Raw genomic sequence first — 23,633 nt, 5'->3', positions numbered from 1 at the left:
TCAAACGGAAAGAAGACACTGCATAAAACAGAAGACACTGGGACCAAAGCGAATAGAAAAACTAAATGATCAGACAACAAAGGTAGAAAAAAAGTATTTTATTCAGAATTTATTAATTGGAATATGTCAGCTTTTAGAAATGTGCATCTGTGATATTTTGCATGTAAGTTTCAATTTTTCTAGTATTGCTGCATGCTGAGTCTGACTTCTTGAGGTAATTTTCCATTCAGTATTTTGCCTTCATATTTGTTGTGTCATGTGTTTTTCATGTGTGATCAAGGTACAGTATCCTGCTAGCGTGTAGTATTTGCAGCCCTTTTTTTTTCACAAGGTAGTGTATTGGTGTTATAGAGCCTGGTGTAATTACAGTTCTGCCTTTCCATGCATAAGGTTGTAGCTCGTCCTGTCCTTGGAATTAGTGCTGTTATGGTTTGGTAAGGTTCTGACTGTGTTTTTGCACAAGTTTGTGTATAGTGTTTTGCAGTGGAGAGATTGTGTGTCCGCACCTCTGACCCCCCGGGGTTATGAGAATTTGAACTACTAATTGTGGACTTGAATAATTTCTTGAGAGGGGGGGGGGGGGGTTTCATGATAGCATTGTGCTTATTATTTCAATCAGTTTTTCTGTACAAGTTTAGCTTCATTTGTCTTTATTTGAAATTTCATAAATAAAAAAATTTTCTGAAAACTGAATAATCTTATCAATGGGCGGGGGCGGGACTAGGATGGGGCCCCACCAAATTGGTCTGCATAGGGCCCCGCACTTGCTAAGACCGGCCCTGGGTTGTAGATTGCAGGATATGCCAGTAAGAAGGACGTTCCAATTTATTAAATTTGTCTCAAACTTCTTTCCTGCTTAGGTCTTTGAAAACATCAGGATAAATCCAAATCTTCTGTCTGCCAAAAGGAGATTTAGAATGCTTGAAAAAGGCTTAAAACTGCTTTCACATCCTACTCAAAGACAAGATATCAGCAACGTAGTCCTCTCTCTAGCTTCAGTTATAAAACTGTTCCCAAATCGCTGAAATATGATTCACATGAATACATAAGTCAACTTCAGCTTTTTTTATCTTCTCCCTTATCTTCACCTCTTATCCTCTTGGGGCATACGTTTAGAAGGTAAATAACCTATTCTTGTTAATAGGAGGGCATCGCATCCAAAGGAAAATTTAAATTCTCTACCAAAAATCTCTTAAAAAGATCTAGCGGCATAACCCTAGGAAACTTAGGGAAATTAAGCAAACAAAAGATTCAAGCGGCGATAAAGTTCTCCACCTGTTCTATTTTTCTATGAAGCATCATGTTGTCTTTTATTGCAGTCAATTTAAGTTCTTGCAATGATCTTGTATCACCCTGCACCTGCTGACCTAGCTGGTAAGGTCAGTTTTAACAGAGTCCACAGTCTTTAACGAGGTCATCAAACTTGTTAACCAAATTTGTTACTTCTCCTACACCACATGGGAATAGAGCCAGGCTGTCAACTGCTTCCTGATATAGAGGTAGTCTTGAGTTCAGCAGAACCTATCTGGGAGTGAGTTTCAGAGGTGGCTTGCTAGCAGGTTATCAATCACATCATGTAATTTCTTTCGTGTTGGCCCTTGATAAGACATTAGCCTTCTATACACTTTTGAGACCTCCAACTTATTCTTTAAGTACTCTGACCCATTTTGTCTGAGGACCTTGAAAATCAAAGATAAGAGCGTTAAATTTGGCCCTGTAAGGTACTACTGTTAGCCAATGTAGTTTTTACAGGAAGGTACAATGTGATCATGTCAACTGCAGCCCTCTGTCATGCCTCAACATTCTGAATTAGTTGGAGCTGCTGCAAACCTTTTGGTTTAACCAATGTACAGGGCATTCTCCGAGGACAAGCAGGCTGCTTGTTCTCACGACTGGGTGACGTCCGCGGCAGCCCCCCACCAACCGGAAAAGCTTCGCGGGACGGTCGGCACGCAGGGCACGCCCACCGCGCATGCGCGGCCGTCTTCCCCGCCCAGTGCGCGACCGCTCCCGCCAGTTCCTTTTTTTCCGCGTCTGGAGAGAGTCGTGCCTTTGCCGCTCTCTCTGTTCAGCCGCCGGAAAGCCGATCGCGTTTACGCGGATCGTTTTTTTCTATTTAGTTTTTGTACACCGCGTCCTCCGGTTTTCTTTCTTAAAAAAAAAAAAAAAACTGAACGTGTGGAGCACGCGCTCCCTTTTTCCCTCGTTTCTAGCGGGGACGCCGCGTTGCGGCCTAGTGGCCGCACGGTCGTTTTCCTTATCGAGGTGTGATTTCCGCCACCATCGACGACTTTAACTTCGCCGACGCGATTTTTCCGTCGATGTCCTCGAAGGTCCCGAGTGGATTTAAAAAGTGTGGTCGGTGCGGCCGGCCAATCTCGCAGACCAACACCCACGCTTGGTGCCTCCAGTGCCTCGGGCCGGAGCACAATCTCAAGTCGTGTCCCCTGTGTCTCGGTCTCCGGAAACGGACTCAGGTTGCGAGGCAAGTTCTGCGGGACCGTCTTTTTGGAACTTGCGCCGGCCCCTCGACGTCGACCTCGACGGCATTGGTAGCGATGCCCGGTCCTTCGGTACCGGTATCGATGCCCGAGACATCGGCACCGATGGCATCGACCCCAGGAGAACAGGTCCCGTCGGCCCGCCGGTCCTCCGGTGAGGGTAGAGGTGAGAGGCCGCGTGGGCAGTCGGCCCCGGTCACTCCCTCAGCCCGTGGCCCACGGGACCGAACCCTGTCTGACCCGGTTCCTCGTGACCGAGGGGGATCGTCCTCCTCCTCCATACCTCCCGGCGCCGGTGACGTGCATCGCAAGAAGAATAAGAAGCGTCGTCACCGGTCGCCCTCGATGCATCCGGACATCGGAGAAGGAGGCGACGCCGAAGCGTCCACGTCGAGAGGAGAGGTCCCCGTCGGTTGTGGAGGTACCGACGCGACAGGGGTCCCGGCACTTCGGTGCCGTCTCCTGGCCCCCACCAGATTCTGGCACCGACACCCCTACCGGCCCCACCGCCTTTCCCGGCAGCGGGCCTGGACGAGTGCCTCAGGGCCATCCTTCCAGGGATCCTGGAAGGGCTGCATGCGCCAAGCTGTGCCGGCGCCGGGGGTGCTTGCGCCCTCGGCGCCGATGACTGTGGTGCCGGCGAGCTCTAGCCTGGCGCCGGGGCCGTCGACACCGCCGCCGCTTGCGGCGCCGGTCTCGAACGCCACACAGGTGGAGTCCCCGTCGACGTCGATGGAGGGAGCTTCGTCCCCGCCGGCGCGGGAGTCCACCGCTCGACGACACCGAGGCCTCGGTGCCTCGACGTCGAGCCGGGCCCGGTTCAGGACTCAGCTACATGAGCTTATGTCCGATACCGAGGATGAGGCCTCGTGGGGGGAAGAGGAGGACCCTAGATATTTCTCCTCAGAGAAGTCTACGGGCCTTCCCTCGGACCCCACGCCTTCACCGGAGAGGAAGCTCTCACCTCCTGAGAGTCTCTCCTTTGCCTCCTTTGTGCGGGATATGTCTATCAGCATTCCCTTCCCCGTGGTCTCTGTGGAAGAGCCGAGGGCCGAGATGCTCGAGGTCCTCGACTATCCATCACCACCTAGAGAGTCCTTCACGGTACCGCTGCACAATGTCCTCAAGGAGACACTGCTTCGGAACTGGATGCGACCGTTAACTAATCCCACCATTCCCAAGAAAGCAGAGTCCCAGTACAGGATCCACTCTGACCCAGAGTTAATGCGGCCACAATTGCCCCATGACTCGGCGGTCGTGGATTCTGCTCTCAAGAGGGCACGGAGTTCGAGGGATACCGCCTCGGCGCCCCCGGGGCGGGAGTCTCGCACTCTGGACTCGTTTGGGAGGAAGGCCTACCAATCCTCCATGCTCGTGACCCGCATCCAGTCATACCAGCTCTATATGAGCATCCACATGCGGAACAATGTGAAGCAACTGGCGGACCTGGTCGATAAGCTCCCGCCGGAGCAGTCCAGGCCTTATCAGGAGGTGGTCAGGCAGCTGAAGGCGTGCAGAAAGTTCCTGTCCAGGGGTATCTATGACACCTGTGACGTGGCATCTCGTGCTGCGGCCCAAGGTATAGTGATGCGCAGGCTCTCATGGCTGCGTGCCTCTGACCTGGACAACCGCACCCAGCAGAGACTGGCCGACGTCCCTTGCCGGGGGGATAACATTTTTGGTGAGAAGGTCGAGCAGCTGATGGACCAACTGCATCAGCGGGAAACCGCCCTCGACAAGCTCTCCCACCGGGCGCCTTCAGCATCCACCTCAGCAGGTGGACGTTTTTCCCGGGCCCGGCAGGCTGCACCCTATTCTTTTGCAAAGCGTAGGTACAACCAGCCGGCCCGAAGGCCTCGTCAGGCACAGGGACAGACCCAGCGCGCTCGTTCTCGTCAACAGAGTGCGCCTAAGCAGCCCCCTGCGCCTCCACAGCAAAAGCCGTGGACGGGCTTTTGACTGGATCCACGGGAACATAGCCGCCCTCAAAGTGTCCGTACCGGACGATCTGCCGGTCGGGGGGGAGGTTAAAATTTTTTCACCAAAGGTGGCCTCTCATAACCTCCGACCAGTGGGTTCTCCAAATAGTGCGGTGCGGATACGCCCTGAATTTGGCCTCCCTGCCACCAAATTGTCCTCCGGGAGCTCAATCCTTCAGCTCCCATCACAAGCAGGTACTTGCAGAGGAACTCTCCGCCCTTCTCAGCGCCAATGCGGTCGAGCCCGTACCACCCGGGCAGGAAGGGCAGGGATTCTATTCCAGGTACTTCCTTGTGGAAAAGAAAACAGGGGGGATGCGTCCCATCCTAGACCTGAGAGGCCTGAACAAATTCCTGGTCAAAGAAAAGTTCAGGATGCTTTCCTTGGGCACCCTTCTGCCAATGATTCAGAAAAACGATTGGCTATGTTCCCTGGATTTAAAGGACGCATATACTCACATCCCGATACTGCCAGCTCACAGGCAGTATCTCAGATTCCGCCTGGGCGCACGGCACTTTCAGTATTGTGTGCTGCCCTTTGGGCTCGCCTCTGCCCCACGAGTGTTTACAAAGTGCCTCGTGGTGGTAGCGGCGTACCTTCGCAAGCTGGGAGTGCACGTGTTCCCATATCTCGACGATTGGCTGGTCAAGAACACCTCGGAGGCAGGAGCCCTCCGGTCCATGAAGTGCACTACTCAACTCCTGGAGCTGCTGGGGTTTGTGATAAATTACCCAAAGTCCCATCTCCTGCCAACTCAGTCTCTGGAATTCATAGGAGCTCTGCTGAATACCCAGACGGCTCAGGCCTTCCTTCCCGAAGCGAGGGCCAACAATCTCCTGTCCCTGGCTTCGCAGACCAGAGCGTCTCAGCAGATCACAGCTCGGCAGATGTTGAGACTTCTGGGTCATATGGCCTCCACAGTTCATGTGACTCCCATGGCTCGTCTTCACATGAGATCTGCTCAATGGACCCTAGCTTCCCAGTGGTTTCAGGCCACCGGGAATCTAGAAGATGTCATCCGCCTCTCCACCAGTTGCCGCACTTCACTGCTCTGGTGGACCATCCGGACCAATTTGACCCTGGGACGTCCATTCCAAATTCCGCAGCCCACGAAAGTGCTGACGACGGATGCATCTCGCCTGGGGTGGGGAGCTCATGTCGATGGGCTTCACACCCAGGGTCTGTGGTCCCTCCAGGAAAAGGATCTGCAGATCAACCTCCTGGAGCTCCGAGCGATCTGGAACGCACTGAAGGCTTTCAGAGATCGGCTGTCCTGCCAAATTATCCAAATTCGGACAGACAATCAGGTTGCAATGTATTACACCAACAAGCAGGGGGGCACCGGATCTCGCCCCTTGTGTCAGGAAGCCATGGGCATGTGGCGCTGGGCTTGCCAGTTCGGCATGCTCCTTCAAGCCACGTACCTGGCAGGTGTAAACAACAGTCTGGCCGACAGACTGAGCAGAGTCATGCAAACCGCACGAGTGGTCGCTCCATTCCAGAGTGGTACGCAAGATCTTCCGAGAGTGGGGCACCCCCTCGGTGGACCTTTTCGCCTCTCAGACCAACCACAAGCTGCCTCTGTTCTGTTCCAGACTTCGGGCGCACGGCAGACTGGCGTCGGATGCCTTTCTCCTCCATTTGGGGGACCGGCCTCCTGTATGCTTATCCTCCCATACCTTTGGTGGGGAAGACCTTACTGAAGCTCAAGCAAGACCACGGCACCATGATTCTGATCGCGCCCTTTTGGCCCCGTCAGATCTGGTTCCCTCTTCTTCTGGAATTGTCCTCCGAAGAACCGTGGAGATTGGAGTGTTTTCCGACTCTCATCTCACAGAACGACGGAGCGCTGCTGCACCCCAACCTTCAGTCCCTGGCTCTCACAGCCTGGATGTTGAGGGCGTAGACTTCACTGCGTTGGGTCTGTCTGAGGGTGTCTCCCGTGTCTTGCTTGCCTCTAGGAAGGATTCCACTAAAAAGAGTTACTTTTTTAAGTGGAGGAGGTTTGTCGTTTGGTGTGAGAGCAAGGCCCTAGAACCTCGTTCTTGCCCTGCACAGAACCTGCTTGAATACCTTCTGCACTTATCGGAGTCTGGCCTCAAGACCAACTCAGTAAGGAATCACCTTAGTGCGATTAGTGCTTACCATTATCGTGTGGAAGGTAAAGCCATCTCTGCAGAGCCTTTGGTCGTTCGATTCATGAGAGGCTTGCTTTTGTCAAAGCCCCCTATCAAGCCTCCTACAGTGTCATGGGATCTCAACGTCGTCCTCACCCAGCTGATGAAACCTCCTTTTGAGCCACTGAATACCTGCCATCTGAAGTATTTGACCTGGAAGGTCATTTTCTTGGTGGCAGTTACTTCAGCTCGTAGGGTCAGTGAGCTTCAAGCCCTAGTAGCTCATGCTCCATATACCAAATTTCATCACAACAGAGTAGTGCTCCGCACCCACCCAAAGTTCCTACCGAAGGTGGTGTCGGAGTTCCATCTTAACCAGTCAATTGTCTTGCCAACATTGGACTGCAAGAGAGCATTGGCCTTCTACTTGGAGCGGACACAGCCCCACAGACAGTCCGCCCAATTGTTTATTTCTTTCGACCCTAACAGGCTAGGGGTCGCTGTCGGGAAACGCACCATCTCCAATTGGCTAGCAGATTGCATTTCCTTCACTTACGCCCAGGCTGGGCTGGCTCTTGAGGGTCATGTCACGGCTCATAGTGTTAGAGCCATGGCAGCGTCAGTGGCCCACTTGAAGTCAGCCACTATTGAAGAGATTTGCAAGGCTGCGACGTGGTCATCTGTCCACACATTCACATCACATTACTGCCTCCAGCAGGATACCCGACGCGACAGTCGGTTCGGGCAGTCGGTGCTGCAGAATCTGTTTGGGGTGTAAATCCAACTCCACCCTCCAGGACCCGCATTTATTCTGGTCAGGCTGCACTCTCAGTTAGTTGTTCTTCGTAGGTCAATTTCTGTTGTATCCTCGCCGTTGCGAGGTTCAATTGACCTGGGTTCTTGTTTTGAGTGAGCCTGAAAGCTAGGGATACCCCAGTCGTGAGAACAAGCAGCCTGCTTGTCCTCGGAGAAAGTGAATGATACATACCTGTAGCAGGTGTTCTCCGAGGACAGCAGGCTGATTGTTCTCACCTACCCTCCCTCCTCCCCTTTGGAGTTGCGTTTTCTTCATTTTTGCTAGTCATTCAACTGGCGGGAGCGGTCGCGCACGGGCGGGAAGACGGCCGCGCATGCGCGGTGGGCGTGCCCTGCGTGCCGACCGTCCCGCGAAGCTTTTCCGGTTGGTGGGGGCTGCCGCGGACGTCACCCAGTCGTGAGAACAATCAGCCTGCTGTCCTCGGAGAACACCTGCTACAGGTATGTATCATTCACTTTACAGTAATCCAATCACAATGATGTCACAGCATGGACCATTGTTGTTGGTATCTAGCAGTATTCCAAGATTCCTGACCTCTTTTTTTTTTTGGGGTGGGGGGGAAGCTTATACTTCCAAAATTGCATTTTGAATTCACGTAGTGAAAACTGTCTTCAAGGGTGATTATGCACAGGAACTAAAAGAAATCTCGGTGAACCTGGAAGACGTACTGAGCCAAATACACAAAATAAAGAGTAGTAAATCATCTGGACTGGATAGCATACATCCAAAGAACTCATGCATGAAATTGCTGATCTGCTGTTAGTAATATATAACCTGTCGTTAAAATCGTCCATAGTACCTGAAGATCGGAAGGTGGCCAATGTGAAACTGATTTTTAAAAAGGGTTCCAAGGGTGATCTGGGAAATTACAAACTGCAAAGGCTGGTGTCAGTGCCGGGCAAAATAGCAGAAACTATGATTAAGAATAAAATTACAGAACACGTAGACAAACATGGTTTAATGGGACAGAGTCAGCATGGGTTCAGCTGAGGGAAATCTTGACTCACCAATTTGCTTCATTTGAAGGCATGAATAAATATGTGGATAAAGGTGAGACAGTTGATGCCGTGTACCTAGATTTTCAGAAAGCTTTTGACTAAGTTCCTCATGAGAGACTCCTGAGAAAATTAGAGTCATGGGATAGGAGGCAATGTGCTGGTGTGGATTAGGAATTGGTTACTGGAAAGAAAAAATAGGGAGGGTTAAATGGTAATTTCTCTCAATGGTGTGCTGCGGGGATCAGTACTGGGTCCGGTGCTGTTTGACATATTTATAAATAATATGGAAATCGGAACAATGAGTGAGGTGATTAAATTTGCAGATAACACAAAACTATTCAAGGTTGTGAAAACACGTGCAGACTATGAAATATTACAGGAAGACCTTAGGAAATTGGAAGACAGGGCATCCAAATGGCAGATGAAATTTAATGTGGACAAATGCAAGGTGATGAACGTTGGAAAGAATAATCCGAATCATAGTTACCTGATGCTAGGGACCACCTTGGGAGTCAGCACCCAAGAAAAAGATAATACGGTAAACATGGCTTGTGGCGCCCCCTCAGAGGTCGGCGCCTCCCCCTGCCATGCTTACCGGGTTGAACTGGCCCTGTGAAAAGATGAGAAAAGTAGCTTATTATAAGTCTTGGAGTCTCCCTGAAATACAAACGTTAGCAAAAGGCTTCAATTTTAACAAAGATAAGGATTTTGGCCATATTCAATAACCTTCTGAAAGCAGCAAGCGCCAAGCCAGCCATTAATTTCAGTGTTAAAAGACAGAAAATCTGGACCAGGGGCGTAGCCAGACTACAGCGGGAGGGGGGGACAGTTTAGCCCGCCTCCCCCTGGCGCTGACCCTCTCCCGTCACCGCCAGGTACCTTTGCTGGCGGGGGGGGGGGGGGCCCAACCCCCGCCAGCCAAAGTCATCTTCAGCGCCCGTCTCCCACACCTTCGCTGATCTGTTTCCGTCAGTCCTGACTCCTGACGTCCTGCATGCACATCCTGCACGAGGCTACATACAGGACGTTAGGACTGACAAACAGATCAGCGAAGGCGCTGGTGACCAGTGCTGAAGAAGACTTTGGCTGGCGGGGGTTTGGGACCCCTGCCAGCAAAGGTACCTGTCGGCGGCAGGAAGGGGGATCGACAGTGGTGGGAGAGGGGCCGAAAGTAGAGAGGGCCAGGGCTAAATTTGTGTGGTCCCATGCCCCCCACCTAGCTACGTCCCTGACTGCATAGTGTTAGCGTTGGGTAACAAGTTATAAAAATGGACAGCTGAAACACAGGTATACAGTTTTCAAGGCCTGTTCTCTGAAATGTGGGATATTATGGGTGGAACTAGGAGAAATGCAAGAAATTGTCTTAAGCGAGTTTATTTACAAATACTGGCAAGAGAAATAAGCACAGCGATGTTTACTACAGACCTCTATCGATATTGACAAAGAAAGGCTATTTGATAAGAGAGGTTAAAAGAAGGTTTTAAACTATTCATGACAGATGTCTTCTTTTGAAAGGTAAAGCATATTCTGTAGAAAAACAGTTAATAAATGTTAGTCTATTACTAGAAGTAGTTGAGAAATGCTATGTAATAGGAGTAGCCTAGTGGTTAGTGCAGCGGACTTTGATCCAGGGGAACTGGGTTCGATTCCCACTGCAGCTCCTTGTAACTCTGGGCAAGTCACTTAACCCTCCATTGCCCAGGTACAAAATAAGTACTGGGGCATAAGATGGGAGAGCTGGAGCACATTGCACACAATGAAAAACTGGATATTATAGGTATCTCTGAGACCTGGTGGAAGGAAGATAACCAATGGGACACAGTCATACAGGGCTACAAATTATATCGTAGGGATAGGGTGGATAGGATTGGAGGATGGGTAGCACTGTATGTAAATGAGAACCTTGACTCAGATAGGCTGCAAATATTGCAGGAGACAAAACCCCTATTGGAATCCTTGTGGATTGAAATTCCATATGAAAAGGGGAAAGGGACGGTGATAGGAGTGTACTACCGTCCGCCTGGCCAAGATGAGCAGACGGACGCAGCAATGACAAGGGAAATTAGGGAAGTGAATAAAAAGGGCAATGTAATATTAATGGGTGACTTCAATTATCCAGATATAGACTGGGTTAATGAAACATCAGTACACGCAAGGGAGGTGAAATTTCTTGATGAAATCAAGGACGGCTTCATGGAACAGCTGGTTCAGGAGCCGACAAGAGAAAGAAAAATGCTAGACTTAATCATTAGTGGAGCTCATGATCTGGTGCAGGGGGTAACGGTGCGAGGGCCACTTGATAACAGTGATCATAATATGATCAGTTTTGATATTGTCTACGAAGTAAGTGAACTCAGGAAATCAAATACACTAGCGTTTAACTTTAGAAAAGGAGATTACAATAAAATGAGAAGAACGGTGAAAAAAAGACTGAAGGGAGCAGCTGAAAGGGTAAAAAACTTGAACCAGGCGTGGATGCTGTTCAAAAACACCATCCTAGAAGTACAGGACAAATATATTCCGCGTATTAGAAAAAGAGGAAGAAAGACCAAACGTCAGCCGGCGTGGCTAAACAGTAAGGTAAAGGAAGCTATTAGAACCAAAAAACAATCCTTCAGAAAATGGAGAAGGGAACCAACTGAAGACAATAAGATAAAACATAAGGAATGTCAAGCCAAATGCAAAAAGGAGATAAGGAGGGCTAAGAAGGACTTTGAAAAAAAAAATTAGCGTTAAAAGCAAAAACATATAGCAAAATTTTTTTTAGGTATATTAAAAGCAGGAAGCCGGCTAAAGAATCGGTAGGGCCGCTGGACGACTATGGTGTTAAAGGGGCGATCAGGGAAGACAAAGCCGTAGTGGAGAAATTGAATGAATTCTTTGCTTTGGTCTTCACCGAGGAGGATTTGGGAGGGATACCGGTGCCGGAAAAGGTATTTAAAGCGGGTGAGTCAGAAAGACTAAATGATTTCTCTGTAAACTTGGAGAATGTAATGGGGCAGTTCTGCAAACTGAGAAGTAGCAAATCACCGGGACCGGATGGTATTCATCCCAGAGTATTAATAGAGCTAAAAAATGAACTTGTGGAGCTACTGTTAGTAATATGTAATTTATCCCTAAAAACAGGTGTGGTACCGGAAGATTGGAGGGTGGCCAATGTAATGCTGATTTCCAAAAAGGGTTCCAGAGGAGATCCGGGAAATTATAGACCGGTAAGTCTGACGTCGGTGCCAGGAAAAATGGTGGAGGCTATTAAGAATAAAATTACAGAGCACATACAAAAGCATGGGCTTCTGACACAAAGTCAGCACGGATTTAGTGAAGGGAAGTCTTGCCTCACAAATCTACTGCATTTTTTTCAAGGGGGTGAGCAAACATGTGGGCAAAGGGGAGCCGGTTGATATTGTACATCTAGATTTTCAGAAGGCGTTTGACAAAGTGCCTCATGAAAGACTCCAAAGGAAACTGGAGAGTCATGGGATCGGAGGCAGTGTATTATTATGGATTAAGAGCTGGTTAAAAGATAGGAAGCAGAGAGTAGGGTTGAATGGTCATTATTCTCGATGGAGAGGGGTGGTTAGTGGGGTCCCTCAGGGGTCTGTGCTGGGACTGCTGCTTTTTAACATATTTATAAATGACCTTGAGATGGGAGTAACTAGTGAGGTAATTAAATTCGCAGATGACACAAAGTTATCCAGGGTCGTCTCGTCGCAGGAGGAGTGTGAAAGATTACAAGAAGACTTCATGAGACTGGGGGATTGGGCGTCCAAATGGCAGATGAAGTTCAACGTTGACAAGTGCAAAGTGATGCATGTGGGAAGGAGGAACCCGAATTACAGCTATGTTATGCAAGGTTCCGCTTAAGGAGTTACGGACCAAGAAAGGGATCTGGGAGTCATCGTGGATAAGACGTTGAAATCTTCAGCTCAATGTGCTGCGGCGGCTAAGGCGAACAGAATGTTGAGTATTATTAGAAAAGGGATGGAAAACAAGCATGAGGATGTTATAATGCCATTATATCGCTCCATGGTGCGACCGCACCTGGAGTATTGTGTTCAGTTCTGGTCGCCTCATCTCAAAAAAGATATAAAGGAATTGGAGAAGGTGCAGAGAAGGGCGACAAAAATGATAAAAGGGATGGGATGACTACCCTATGAGGACAGGTTAAGACAGCTAGGACTCTTTAGCCTGGAGAAAAGGCAGCTGAGGGGTGATATGATAGAGGTTTACAAAATAATGAGTGGGGTAGAGCGGACAGATGTGAAGCGTTTGTTTACACTTTCTAACAATAATAGAACCAGGGGACACAAGATGAAATTAGAATGTGGTAGGTTTAAAACAAATCGGAGAAAGTTTTTCTTTACTCAGCGCGTAGTTAGACTCTGGAACTCATTGCCGGAGAAGGTAGTGATGGCAGCTGGCCTTGCTGAGTTTAAAGGGGGTCTGGACAGATTCCTGAAAGAAAAGTCCATTGATTGTTATTAAATTTTGTTTTTTCTTGCCAGGTTTTTGGGGCCTGGATTGGCCGCTGTTGGAGATAGAGTGCTGGGCTTGATGGACCTTTGGTCCTTCCCAGCGTGGCAGTGCTTATGTGCTTATATATGTAAACAGCTTTAATGTAGTTGCAAAATACCACAGAAAGGCAGTATATCAAGTCCCATGTCCCTAGCCCTACTATGCCCTTTGCTCAAGATTAAGTTCAGCCTAAAAAAAAGATGTTTTGCTGATGCAATGAAGTCTATATAGATGAATCAATTACCTCATATGTGTTTTATAAATGAAAGCATTGGATTATCATAGCTGAGGGAGACTTGGCAGGAGAGAGAGCTTTACCTTCCTCCACTGAGACAAGTGGATGGTGTGAAGCCCCATCCAGTGCCATTTTCAAGGTAGTACTGCTGGAAGAGTACCTCCCTCCTCCAACAACAAAGGTAGAGGGGGGGCAGGAAAGAGGGCCGCTAGGCTACCAGGTTTTGGGGGGGGGGGGGGGGGGTTGATTTGCAGCCCACTGGGCCACCAGGGCTTTTTCGGGGGATGTTCGGGGGGCTGGTGACCCACCAGATCTCCAGACACCCCGAACTTGTTTTGGTGGGGGGTCAGGGGACTGAAGGTCCACCAGACCTCCAGCACCCATGTTGCTGGCTGGGGGCACAGGGCCATGCTGTTTGGGGTCCCATGGTCCCACGGACCTCCAGCCTGTTTGATAGGTCTGGGCTTTTGACAGCCCAGACCTGTCAAACAAGTGCGGGAGGATTAAGGCACAATCAGGGCCGCCGAGAGACTGAGCCGGGCCCCCCCCCCCCCCCCCAATCCCTAGCACTGTTGCCTCTCTCTCCTGCTCTCAAGGCCACTGGCGCTGCAGTCCCCGGTCTCACCTGCCTGCCCTCGGCTCCGTCGATAGCCCCCCTCTGTCCGCCATGGTGACCAGGCCCCCTGCATTCAAATCGGCAGTGCCTCAGTCACCGATGTGTGAAAGCAGCAGATTGCCTCCCTTCGGGCCTTCCCTCACTGTGTATATATCTGTGCAATGGTAATTAAAGGTTAAAAAAAAATAAAGCAGACTGCTAAATATTTGCATTACTCTGAGGGGGATTTTAAACCAGGTAACCATGGATCTCAAGCGAAGTACTTTAACTATTAAGCTACTCCTCCACTGTCTGAAGTCCCAAATGTTTTGCACCTCAAAACATTTTGAACTGCTACTACTACTTAACATTTCTAGAGCGCTACTAGGGTTACACAGCGCTGTACAGTTTAACAATGAAGGACAGTCCCTGCTCAAAGGAGCTTACAATCTACTTGAACATACCAAATCGCAATGTTTACAGCCCTCCCACCTAGATGTTTTTGTAAGGCATATTTAAATGTTATACTTGCCACAGTCCCTGGCTGAAGTTTCATGCGAAGGTTTGTAGTGGCTCCAAAGCAGCAGCTCTTGGACTGCAAGGGAACCCTCAGTTCAATGGGGGTATCTGTGTGTGCATGTCATGGTGACAGATTGTTCCAGTGCCTCAGATAGTACAAGGGGCAGTGGGCAGAATGATGAACATGCTGAGAACCAGAGGATCACAAAAGGTTAACTGCTGCATCCTGGAGAGGGAGCGGAAAGAGGTATTTTGGCATGGAATTGAAAGGTGGGGGTGGTAGTTGGGCAGAAATGACAATCGGGCTTTTCTCTCAGCCTCCTCAAAGTCAGCACCAAAGCAAATGGTCACAGGGACATGCTATAGCAGCACTTATTCATGATTTAAAGGTGGTCTAAGTCCCAACATTCATCTGGCACTGGATGTATGTCAGCGTGCTATTCGGAATTGGGGATAGATGATGTTGACACACCACCGCCCTTGACACTCCCCTGTACTGTCCCCGACACACCTCCACAGCTTTAACATTTTGTCCTTCCCTTTTGTGAAATACCAGCTTATACTTTTCCTCATTTTTTCATAGTTAACTTTTTGAAATTAAATGTTAATGCTGCAGCTTTCCTTAGTGTCTTTACTCTAGCTATTAACTCAAATGTGATTACATTATGATCACTATTGCTAAGTGGCCCCAACACCATTACCTCATACACTAAGTCCTGAATTCCACCAAGGACTAGATCTAAAATAGTTTCCCCTAGTTTTGGTTCCTGAACCAACTGCTCTGTGAAGCAATTTTATATTTAATCTAGGAAATTTATCACCCTAGCACATTCTGATTGACAATTACCTAATCAGATTCAGTATTAGGGTAATTGAAATCACAAATTATTGTGTTGCCAAATTTGTTAGCTTCCCTAAGTTTTGTTATTTCATCATCTGGCTGTTCCTCCTGGCCAGGTGGACAGTAGTATACCCCCACCACTATTCTTTCACTTCACACATATCCATAAATATTGCACAATGCATTCTGTTACCTGCAGAGCTTTTATTCTGTTTGACTCTGCCCTCTAACATTAGTACCAACCTTCCACCATAATTTATCATTATAATACAATTTGTATCATGATATCAGTGTATGGGCTATCCACCTTCCACCAGGTCTCTGAATATATATTATATCGATTTTGTGAAAAAAAAAAAAAGGATTGACGCTTTTTTTTTTAACGATTAGTTTTTCCTAACATCATAGGTGACTGTGGGGGACAGGCTTTAATTTACTTATGTATTATTCTGTCCTATATTTGTTATATTTTCTCTGAGTATGTATTTGTTTTTAGATAATTTAGTTGCATTTGATTGTCGAGCATGGGGTGAAGCGAGGCAGAAAGGGCAGAGCCTGGAGTTGGCGGTGGTGGAGAAGGGTACTGAGAGGAGGGATTTGTCTTGAGAGCAGAGGTTACGGGTAGGAATGTAAGGGGAGATGAGGATAGAGAGGTAAGGAGGGGCTGCAGATCGAGTGCATTTGTAGGTTAACAGGAGAAGCTTGAACTGCATGCGGTACCTGATCGGAAGCCAGTGAAGTGACTTGAGGAGAGGGGTGATATGAGTATATCGGCCCAGGCGGAAGATAAGACGTGCAGCAGAGTTCTGAACGGACTGAAGGGGGGATAGATGGCAAAGAGGGAGGGAGGCCAGTGAGGAGTAGGTTGCAGTAGTCAAGGCGAGAGGTAATGAGAGAGTGGATGAGAGTTCGGGTGGTGTGCTCAGAGAGGAAAGGGCGAATTTTGCTAATGTTATAGAGGAAGAAGCGACAGGTCTTGGCAGTCTGCTGGACATGCGCAGAGGAGAGGGAGGAGTCGAAGATGACTCCGAGGTTACGGGCAGATGAGACTGGAACGATGAGGGTGTTATCAACTGAGATAGAGAGTGGAGGGAGAGAAGTGGGTTTGGGTAGGAAGACAATAAGCTCGGTCTTGGCCATGTTCAGTTTCAAATGGCGGTTGGACATCCGGGTAGCAATGTCGGATAAGCAGGCCAATACTTTGGTCTGGTTTCTGCAGTGATGTCTGGTGTGGAGAGATAAAGCTGGGTGTCATCAGCATAAAGATGACATTGGAAACCATGAGAGGAGATTAGGGAGCCCAGGGAAGAGGTTTAGATTGAAAAAAGAAGGGGTCCAAGGACAGATCCCTGAGGAACTCCAACAGAGAGCGGGATGGGGGTGGAGGAAGAACCAAGAGAATGTACTCTGAAGGTACGGTGGGAGAGATAAGAGGAGAACCAGGAGAGGACAGAGCCCTAGAACCCAAATGAGGACAGTGTAGCGAGAAGTAGGTTGTGATTGACAGTGTCAAAAGCGGTGGATAGGTCGAGGAGGATGAGGATGGAGTAGTGACCTTTGGATTTGGCAAGGAACAGGTCATTGCAGACTTTAGATAGTGCCATTTCTGTCGAGTGTAGGGGGTGAAAGCCGGATTGAAGCGGATCGAGGATGGCATGAGAGGAGAGAAAATCAAGGCAATGGCTGTGAACGGTGCATTCAATTATCTTGGAGAGGAAGGGTAGGAGGGAAATGGGGCGGTAGTTGGAGGGACAGGTAGGGTCAAGTGATGTTTTTTTGAGGAGTGGTGTGACTACAGCATATTTGAAAGTGTCAGGGACAGTTGCAGTGGAGAGACAGAGGTTGAGGGTATGACTAACCAAACCACCCCCGCCTCTCCTTCCCCTTGTCCCTCCCCTTGTCCGTTCCCCTATTTCCTCAACCCCTCCGTCCTTTTCCTCCTTTCCTGAGGTCACTGATGAAGAAACATCACATCTTCTCTCCTACTCAAAACGAACTACCTGCTCCTCTGATCCCATTCCTACCCTCTGTCTTAACACTATCTCTCCTACTCTCACCCCTTTTATCTGTCATATCCTCAATCTCTCTCTTTCCACTGCGACCTTTCCTGATGCCTTCAAACATGCTGTGGTCACACCGCTCCTGAAGAAGCCTTCGCTTGACCCTACCTGTCCTTCCAACTATCGACCCATCTCCCTCCTCCCCTTCCTTTCCAAGTTACTTGAACACGCCGTTCACCGCCGCTGTCTTGACTTTCTCTCATCTCATGCTGTCCTTGACCCACTCCAATCTGGCTTTTGCCCTCTTTATTCAACTTAAACTGCACTTGCAAAAGTTTCCAACGACCTGTTCCTGGCCAAATCCAAAGGACTCTATTCTATCCTCATTCTTCTCGATCTATCCGCAGCTTTTGACACTGTTGATCACAGCCTACTTCTTGATACATTGTCTTCATTTGGATTCCAGGGCTCTGTTCTTTCCTGGTTCTCCTCCTACCTCGTGCTTCGCACCTTTAGTGTACACTCTGGTGGATCCTCTTCCACCTTCTATCCCTCTACCAATCGGTGTACCTCAGGGTTCTGTTCTCGGTCCTCTCCTGTTCTCCATCTACACTTCTTCCCTTGGCTCTCTGATATCATCTCATGGCTTTCAATACCATCTCTATGCTGACGACTCCCAAATTTACCTCTCCACCCCCTGAAATCTCAACCAACATCCAGTCCAAGGTTTCAGCCTGCCTGTCTGACATACCTGTCTGGATGTCCCAACGTCATCTGAAACTTAACATGGCCAAAACTGAGCTTCTCATCTTTCCCCCTAAGCCTACCTCTCCTCTTCCCCCTTTCTCTATTTCTGTGGATGGCACCCTCATTCTCCCTGTCTCATCAGCTCATAACCTTGGGGTCATCTTTGACTCCTCTCTCTCCTTCTCTGCTCATATTCAACAGATTGCCAAAACCTGTCGTTTCTTTCTCATTAACATTAGCAAAATCCGTCCATCTCTGAGCACTCTACCAGAACCCTTATCCACACTCTTATCACCTCTCGTCTTGATTATTGTAACCTGCTTCTCACCGGCCTCCCTCTTAGCCATCTCTCTCCTCTTCAATCAGTCCAAAACTCTGCTGCGCAACTCATTTTCCGCCAAAGTCGCTATGCTCACATTAGCCCCCTCCTTAAGTCACTTCACTGGCTCCCTATCCATTTCCGTATTCAGTTCAAGCTTCTCTTATTGACCTATAAGTGTATTCACTCTGCTGCTCCCCAATACCTCTCTACTCTCGTCTCTCCCTATGCCCCCCCTCGGGTACTCCGTTCTGTAGATAAATCTATATTATCCGTCCCCTTCTCCTCTAATGCTAATTCTAGAATCCGTTCCTTTTGTCTTGCTGCGCACCACACCTGGAATAGACTTCCCGAACCTGTGCGTCTAGCCCCGTCTTTGGCCGTTTTCAAGTCCAAACTTAAAACCCACCTCTTTACCACTGCTTTTGATTCCTAACCTCTGCTCACTTGCACTGTTCTTTAACCTCACCTATTTATTCCCTTACACTTAATTGTTCTGTCTGTTTACATGTCTTATCTAGATTGTAAGCTCTTTGAGCAGGGACTGTCTTTTTGTGTATGGTGTACAGCACTGCATATGCCTTGTAGCGCTATAGAAATGATAAATAGTAGTAGTAGTAGTAACTCAGGGGTTCTCAACCCAGTCCTCAGGACACACCTAGCCGGCCAGGTTTTCAGGAGACCCACAATGAACATTGTACGACATTGATTTGCATAGAATGGAAGTAGGGTATGCAAATTTATCTCGTGCATTTTCATTGTGGATATCCTTAAAATCTGATTGGCTAGGTGTGTCCCCAGGACTGGGTTGAGAACCCATGTACTAACCGAATGTGGCTGCATTCAAGGAATGATTAGTGACACACAGGTTTGCTCTCTTCGAAGCAAATTCTAGTTGTGCTCTACTAGACCTAGACCATTTGTTAGTCCAAGGAGTAAAAAAAACTTCTTGAACATATCTATTAAACTCATTTTTTTTAAATTTTATTACAGAAGCCTGCTGGTCTCTAAACAGTAACATTTCGAATCTCTCATGCTTGGTATTTGAATATACTGTGACAAGATTGCAGCAGAAGACTAGGCCCTGGCTCAATTTTCTTGCTCAGAATACACATTTTGGCATGTTTTGGTGCTTTGACAAATGACTTTTTTTCCCCAAATCACTAATATAGATTTTATTTAATCTATAGTCCACAGTACATACAGGATTGGAGAAAATGTACTTGGATAAGTCAACAGAGTTAACACAAGCCATACAGGGTTTGTGATGAATTTCAGAAAGCAGAGCGATGCATAGAGGACCTCTCTTTCACTATATAGGGCAGCTGTGAGTTCTGATGTGCCCGTGTTTGTTCATTGCCAGGTCCAGATCAACTCGTTTTCCTTGTAAAAATATTTCCAGGCACCCAGTAAAATAAGATGATTCTGTAGTGGAATGGGTAAAAAGAATAAGTTAGTATTTAGAAAGATTTGAACAGGTTTCTCATCAAATTCTTATTACTTGAAAAAACAAAGGGACCCCTAATATAAGTACTCTAGTGGAACAGACTGGATGGTGGATTAAGGTACTGGGGTGAAGCGGATGGGGCAGTTGTCCACATCCTATACAATGTTAAATTAGGGGTGAAGATCAGAGAGTAGGTGGAACTCAGGACTGGGATACATAATCAGCTGGTGACTCAACAGTTTAGGAAGGATAAGGTAGGTGTGGGGCGGAGGGGGCCTAAAGCAAGGCAAGTTCTAATTTGTAGTGTGGTGAGGGCAATACCTAAGTCAGCAGTAGAGGGATAACGGGAGCACTTTAAAACACAGCAGGTAAGGAGTCCTTCGCTGTGTGTGTGGTGCAGATGCACCAGCTACTTCTACCCCACACCCCTCCACTGAAAACACTCTGTACCAAAAAAAATCATAATGGTCTCTAAAATAATACAGCATATTAAACAGAGTTGTACTTCCAGAGCACTGCAAATACAAATATTTTAATACTTGGCTCCCAGTCAACCCTACCTCCGCAGTCACTATCTTACTGTAAAAGACGTCTTGTAGATAATTGAAACAACAAGTATATTATCTATCAGTTTTTTTTATGTTGCCAGATGGCTAGCAGTCTTCAGATCTGCTGGCCTTTAATTTACTATTGAGTTACCAAACACGTTTGGAATATGTATTGTAGATATTAGCTGAACCTAATTGTTAGAGCAGCAGGCTGAGAACCAGGAGAGCAAAAGGGTTAAAACCCTACTTCCACTTTTTGAGATATTGCACAGTCACGTAAACCCTTCATTGTCTCAGGTATAAACTTGCCATGCTAGCGGCTGTCTTGCGCTAATGCCGACACAGCCCATTCACTTTGAATGGGCTGTGTTGGCACTGCCGAGCGGCTTAGTAAACAGGGGGGTTAGATTGTAAGCCCTCCAGGGACAGGAAAACACCTACTGTACCAGAATGTAAAACTCACTCTGAGATACTATTGAGACACGTGTGATCTAAATTCAAATCCAGAATCCAATCCCAGGCATTTAAGTAAAACGAAACACTACAAATGTCACTCAGGTCCTATAGATAGTGGTGTTATGACATGGTAAGACTGCACTAACTTCCAGGACAGTGGCGTTCCTGGCCTTGATGGCACCCGGGGCGGATCGCCGATGCGCCCCCCCCCGGTAAATGACACCCCCCTCCGGCGAAATGACCCCCCCGGGTGCACGCCGCTGGGGGGGGGGGGTGCTGCGGCACGCGCCTGCTCCAAGTTCGCTAACCGCTCATTCGCTGCAGCTCCCTCTGCCCCGGAACAGGAAGTAACCCCCCAGCGGCGTGCACCCGGGGTGGACCGCCCCCACCTTGGTATGCCACTGTTCCAGGACTCGCACAACAAAGGCCTAAGAAAAGGCAGCATAGTAAATATTGCAATGGCCATTAGAACATCAATATACCTACTAGAAAACTAAACAAGCCAGATTAGTACAGATCGATTCTACACAGACATTCAATGCTAACAGAATACCTGTTCTGTTTCACAGAGACAGAACACAGATAGACCTTCACCAAGTATATAAGTAACCACAAACTAATAATAGAAATACATAGACAAAAATTAAACTGAACCCCCAAGAAGCTAGATGTTGCATGCAGAGAAAGAGAACAGTGATGTGTAAAATATAAAGGTACCAGATTTCAATTTTAAAAAACAGATATTCCAAATCAGTACATTACAAATTATTAAATAAAAATATGTATAATTCCAAAACTTATCTGTATTTTCCTACATTTTGAAGCCTTGGTATCTTCAGTAAAGTAACTTTTCTTCAGCTTTGAAGTGGATAAGTTTTGGAATCAAACCTATAAATGGCAAGTGACCGACTCACCTGCAAATGCGCAGTAGAGACTTCCCTCTCTGTCCCGCCCCCTCGTCAAGACGTGATGACGGGGGGAGGGGGGCGGGACAGAGAGGGAAACTGCACGGAAGGGGAGGGAGGGAACCGCTGACGTCGCTACCGCTCCCCCCCCCAAGGTAGCCGCTACCGCCCCCCCCCCCCCCCCGGAGTCGCCACCACCCCCCCTTCACCCGGCCCGGGCCCTCTCTTCGTTATTCAACTTACAGCAGCGCCGAAACAGCAGCAAGCAGCTCAGCTTCAGCTCCCGTCGGCCTTCCTTCCCTGCCTGTGCCCCGCCCTCGCCGACGTGACGTCACACGAGGGCGAGGCACAGACAGTGAAGGAAGGCCAACGGGAGCTGCTGCTTGCTGCTGTTTTGGCGCTGCTGTAAGTTGAATAACGAAGAGAGGGCCCGGGCCGGGTGAAAGGGGGGCGGGGGCGACTCCGGGGTGGGGGCGGCTACATGGGAGGTCTCAGAAGGAGGGGGGCCTTGGAGCTGGGAGGGCTGGACTGAAGGGGGCCTTCCAGCTGGCTGGGAAGAAGGCACGGGGGGGGGGGGGCACGGGGCCTTGGAACTGGGAGGGAGGGCAGGGGGGCCCTTACAGTTGTGAGGGAATGGGGCCCTTACAGTTGTGAGGGAGAGCAGGGGGCCTTGGAACTGGGAGGGAGGGAAGGGGGCCTTGGGAGCTGGGGGGGAGGGCCTTGCAGCTGGGAAGGGGGGAGGACTGGAGCCTTGGAGCTGGGAGGGAGGGACAGAGGGGGCCTTGGAGCTGGCAGGGAAGAAGGATGGCAGGGGGCCTTGCAGCTGCAACGGGAGGGGGGCCTTGGGAAAAAAAAACATTCCAATACGTGCCCGTTTTAACGGGCTTAACGGCTAGTTATACATAGAGCTGTTCTGACAGTACAGCATTGAACAATTTGACAGCACTTCATAAGATTCTGTGAACCCTGAAGCAGGTGACCTTTGCCAAAATACAGCTCTGAGTCAGGTCTGTTCAGTTGTAGTGCTTGATCAATAAACTTCCTTGTTTTGGATCCCCCTTTTGGCTTCTTGTGGATTTGCCATTGTCCTGCTCTACTTTCTTCCTATAGCTGCAATTTTAACATGGCAACTATCAGGGGCATTTCCAGCATTTGCTGTTACAGGTGCCTTGTTAAAATTTGCAGCCATCAAAGAAGCACTTAGGAAGGACTAGATTCTATATATGGTGCCTAAACGTTCAGAGCTAAAACTCAGTGCTAACTAAGCGTATTCTATAGTCTGTGCCTAGATTTAGGTGCCGATTATAGAACACGCTTAGTTGATATCTCAGCGCCTAAAACTATGCGCATCCATTTACACCAACGGAAATGTGGCGTAAATCCCGGCACATAGATTTATGTGCACTGGGTCATATTCTATAACTACATGCGTAAATTTCAGAACGCCCATGAAACGCCCATTTTGGTTTGAGACTCAACCTTTATTGCTCAATAAGCAATTTTTATAGGAGCAGAGTAAGAAATGTTCTGGTATTATCACCCTTTCAGCTTTAAAATTTACACATTTCCTGATCTGATTTTCTACAATATAAAAACGTTCTCCAAATTAAACTAAGGACTCTGAAGATGCACAAATTGAGTAATAGTGAAGTCACCTGGAATTCCCCCAATATAAAAGGTTGTGGTAGATTTGTTCCAGACACTTTTCAATGCCTTGAAGTCATTAAGATGAATGTTCCAAGTTGCATTTATTGTTGGTGTGTTCAGTGTAAGATGAGAATTCAGTAACTTCAGCTTTGCAGACTGCCAGTTGCCCACACAGAAGTCATCAGGAAAATGCTTGGAAAATTGTTTATCAAACAAAGTGATTGTGAAAGCCTGAAAATGGATATAGATTTTATATTGAGATACAAAAAAACTTCACTATTGATAGTGTGTCCTACCCTTTTTCTACCACCATGAAAATCTTGGGAATAACTATCGACCAATACCTATCATTTGAACCTCAGGTTTCTGTTGCAATTTCTAATGTTTTTAATTCTCTGTAGAGACAGAAAAGAAAGAACTCAGTCTTTTCAAACTTGCTTTTTTCG

The 23,633-nt window shown here is 48.1% G+C and overlaps 2 protein-coding genes across 3 annotated transcripts in view; both read right to left on the bottom strand.

The window, feature by feature from the left end:
• LOC115479235 (vitamin K-dependent protein S-like) overlaps nt 1–23,633 on the bottom strand; it is a 205,282-nt gene that overhangs the window by 93,969 nt on the left and 87,680 nt on the right. The window lies entirely within an intron of this gene.
• The window catches only part of LOC115479236 (vitamin K-dependent protein S-like), a 38,407-nt gene continuing 34,118 nt past the window's right edge, over nt 19,345–23,633 (bottom strand). Inside the window, exons 6-7 of the mRNA XM_030217072.1 lie at nt 23,196–23,418; nt 19,345–19,609 (exon numbers count right to left, since the gene is read on the bottom strand). Of these exons, the coding sequence (XP_030072932.1) occupies nt 19,497–19,609; nt 23,196–23,418 (336 nt within the window). The 3' untranslated portion in view covers nt 19,345–19,496. The remainder of the gene's footprint in view (nt 19,610–23,195; nt 23,419–23,633) is intronic.

Source organism: Microcaecilia unicolor, chromosome 10, assembly GCF_901765095.1.
Source record: "Microcaecilia unicolor chromosome 10, aMicUni1.1, whole genome shotgun sequence".
NCBI lineage: Eukaryota > Metazoa > Chordata > Amphibia > Gymnophiona > Siphonopidae > Microcaecilia > Microcaecilia unicolor.
Note: the sequence above shows the minus strand (reverse complement) of the source record. Positions and strands in the feature narration are given on the sequence as shown.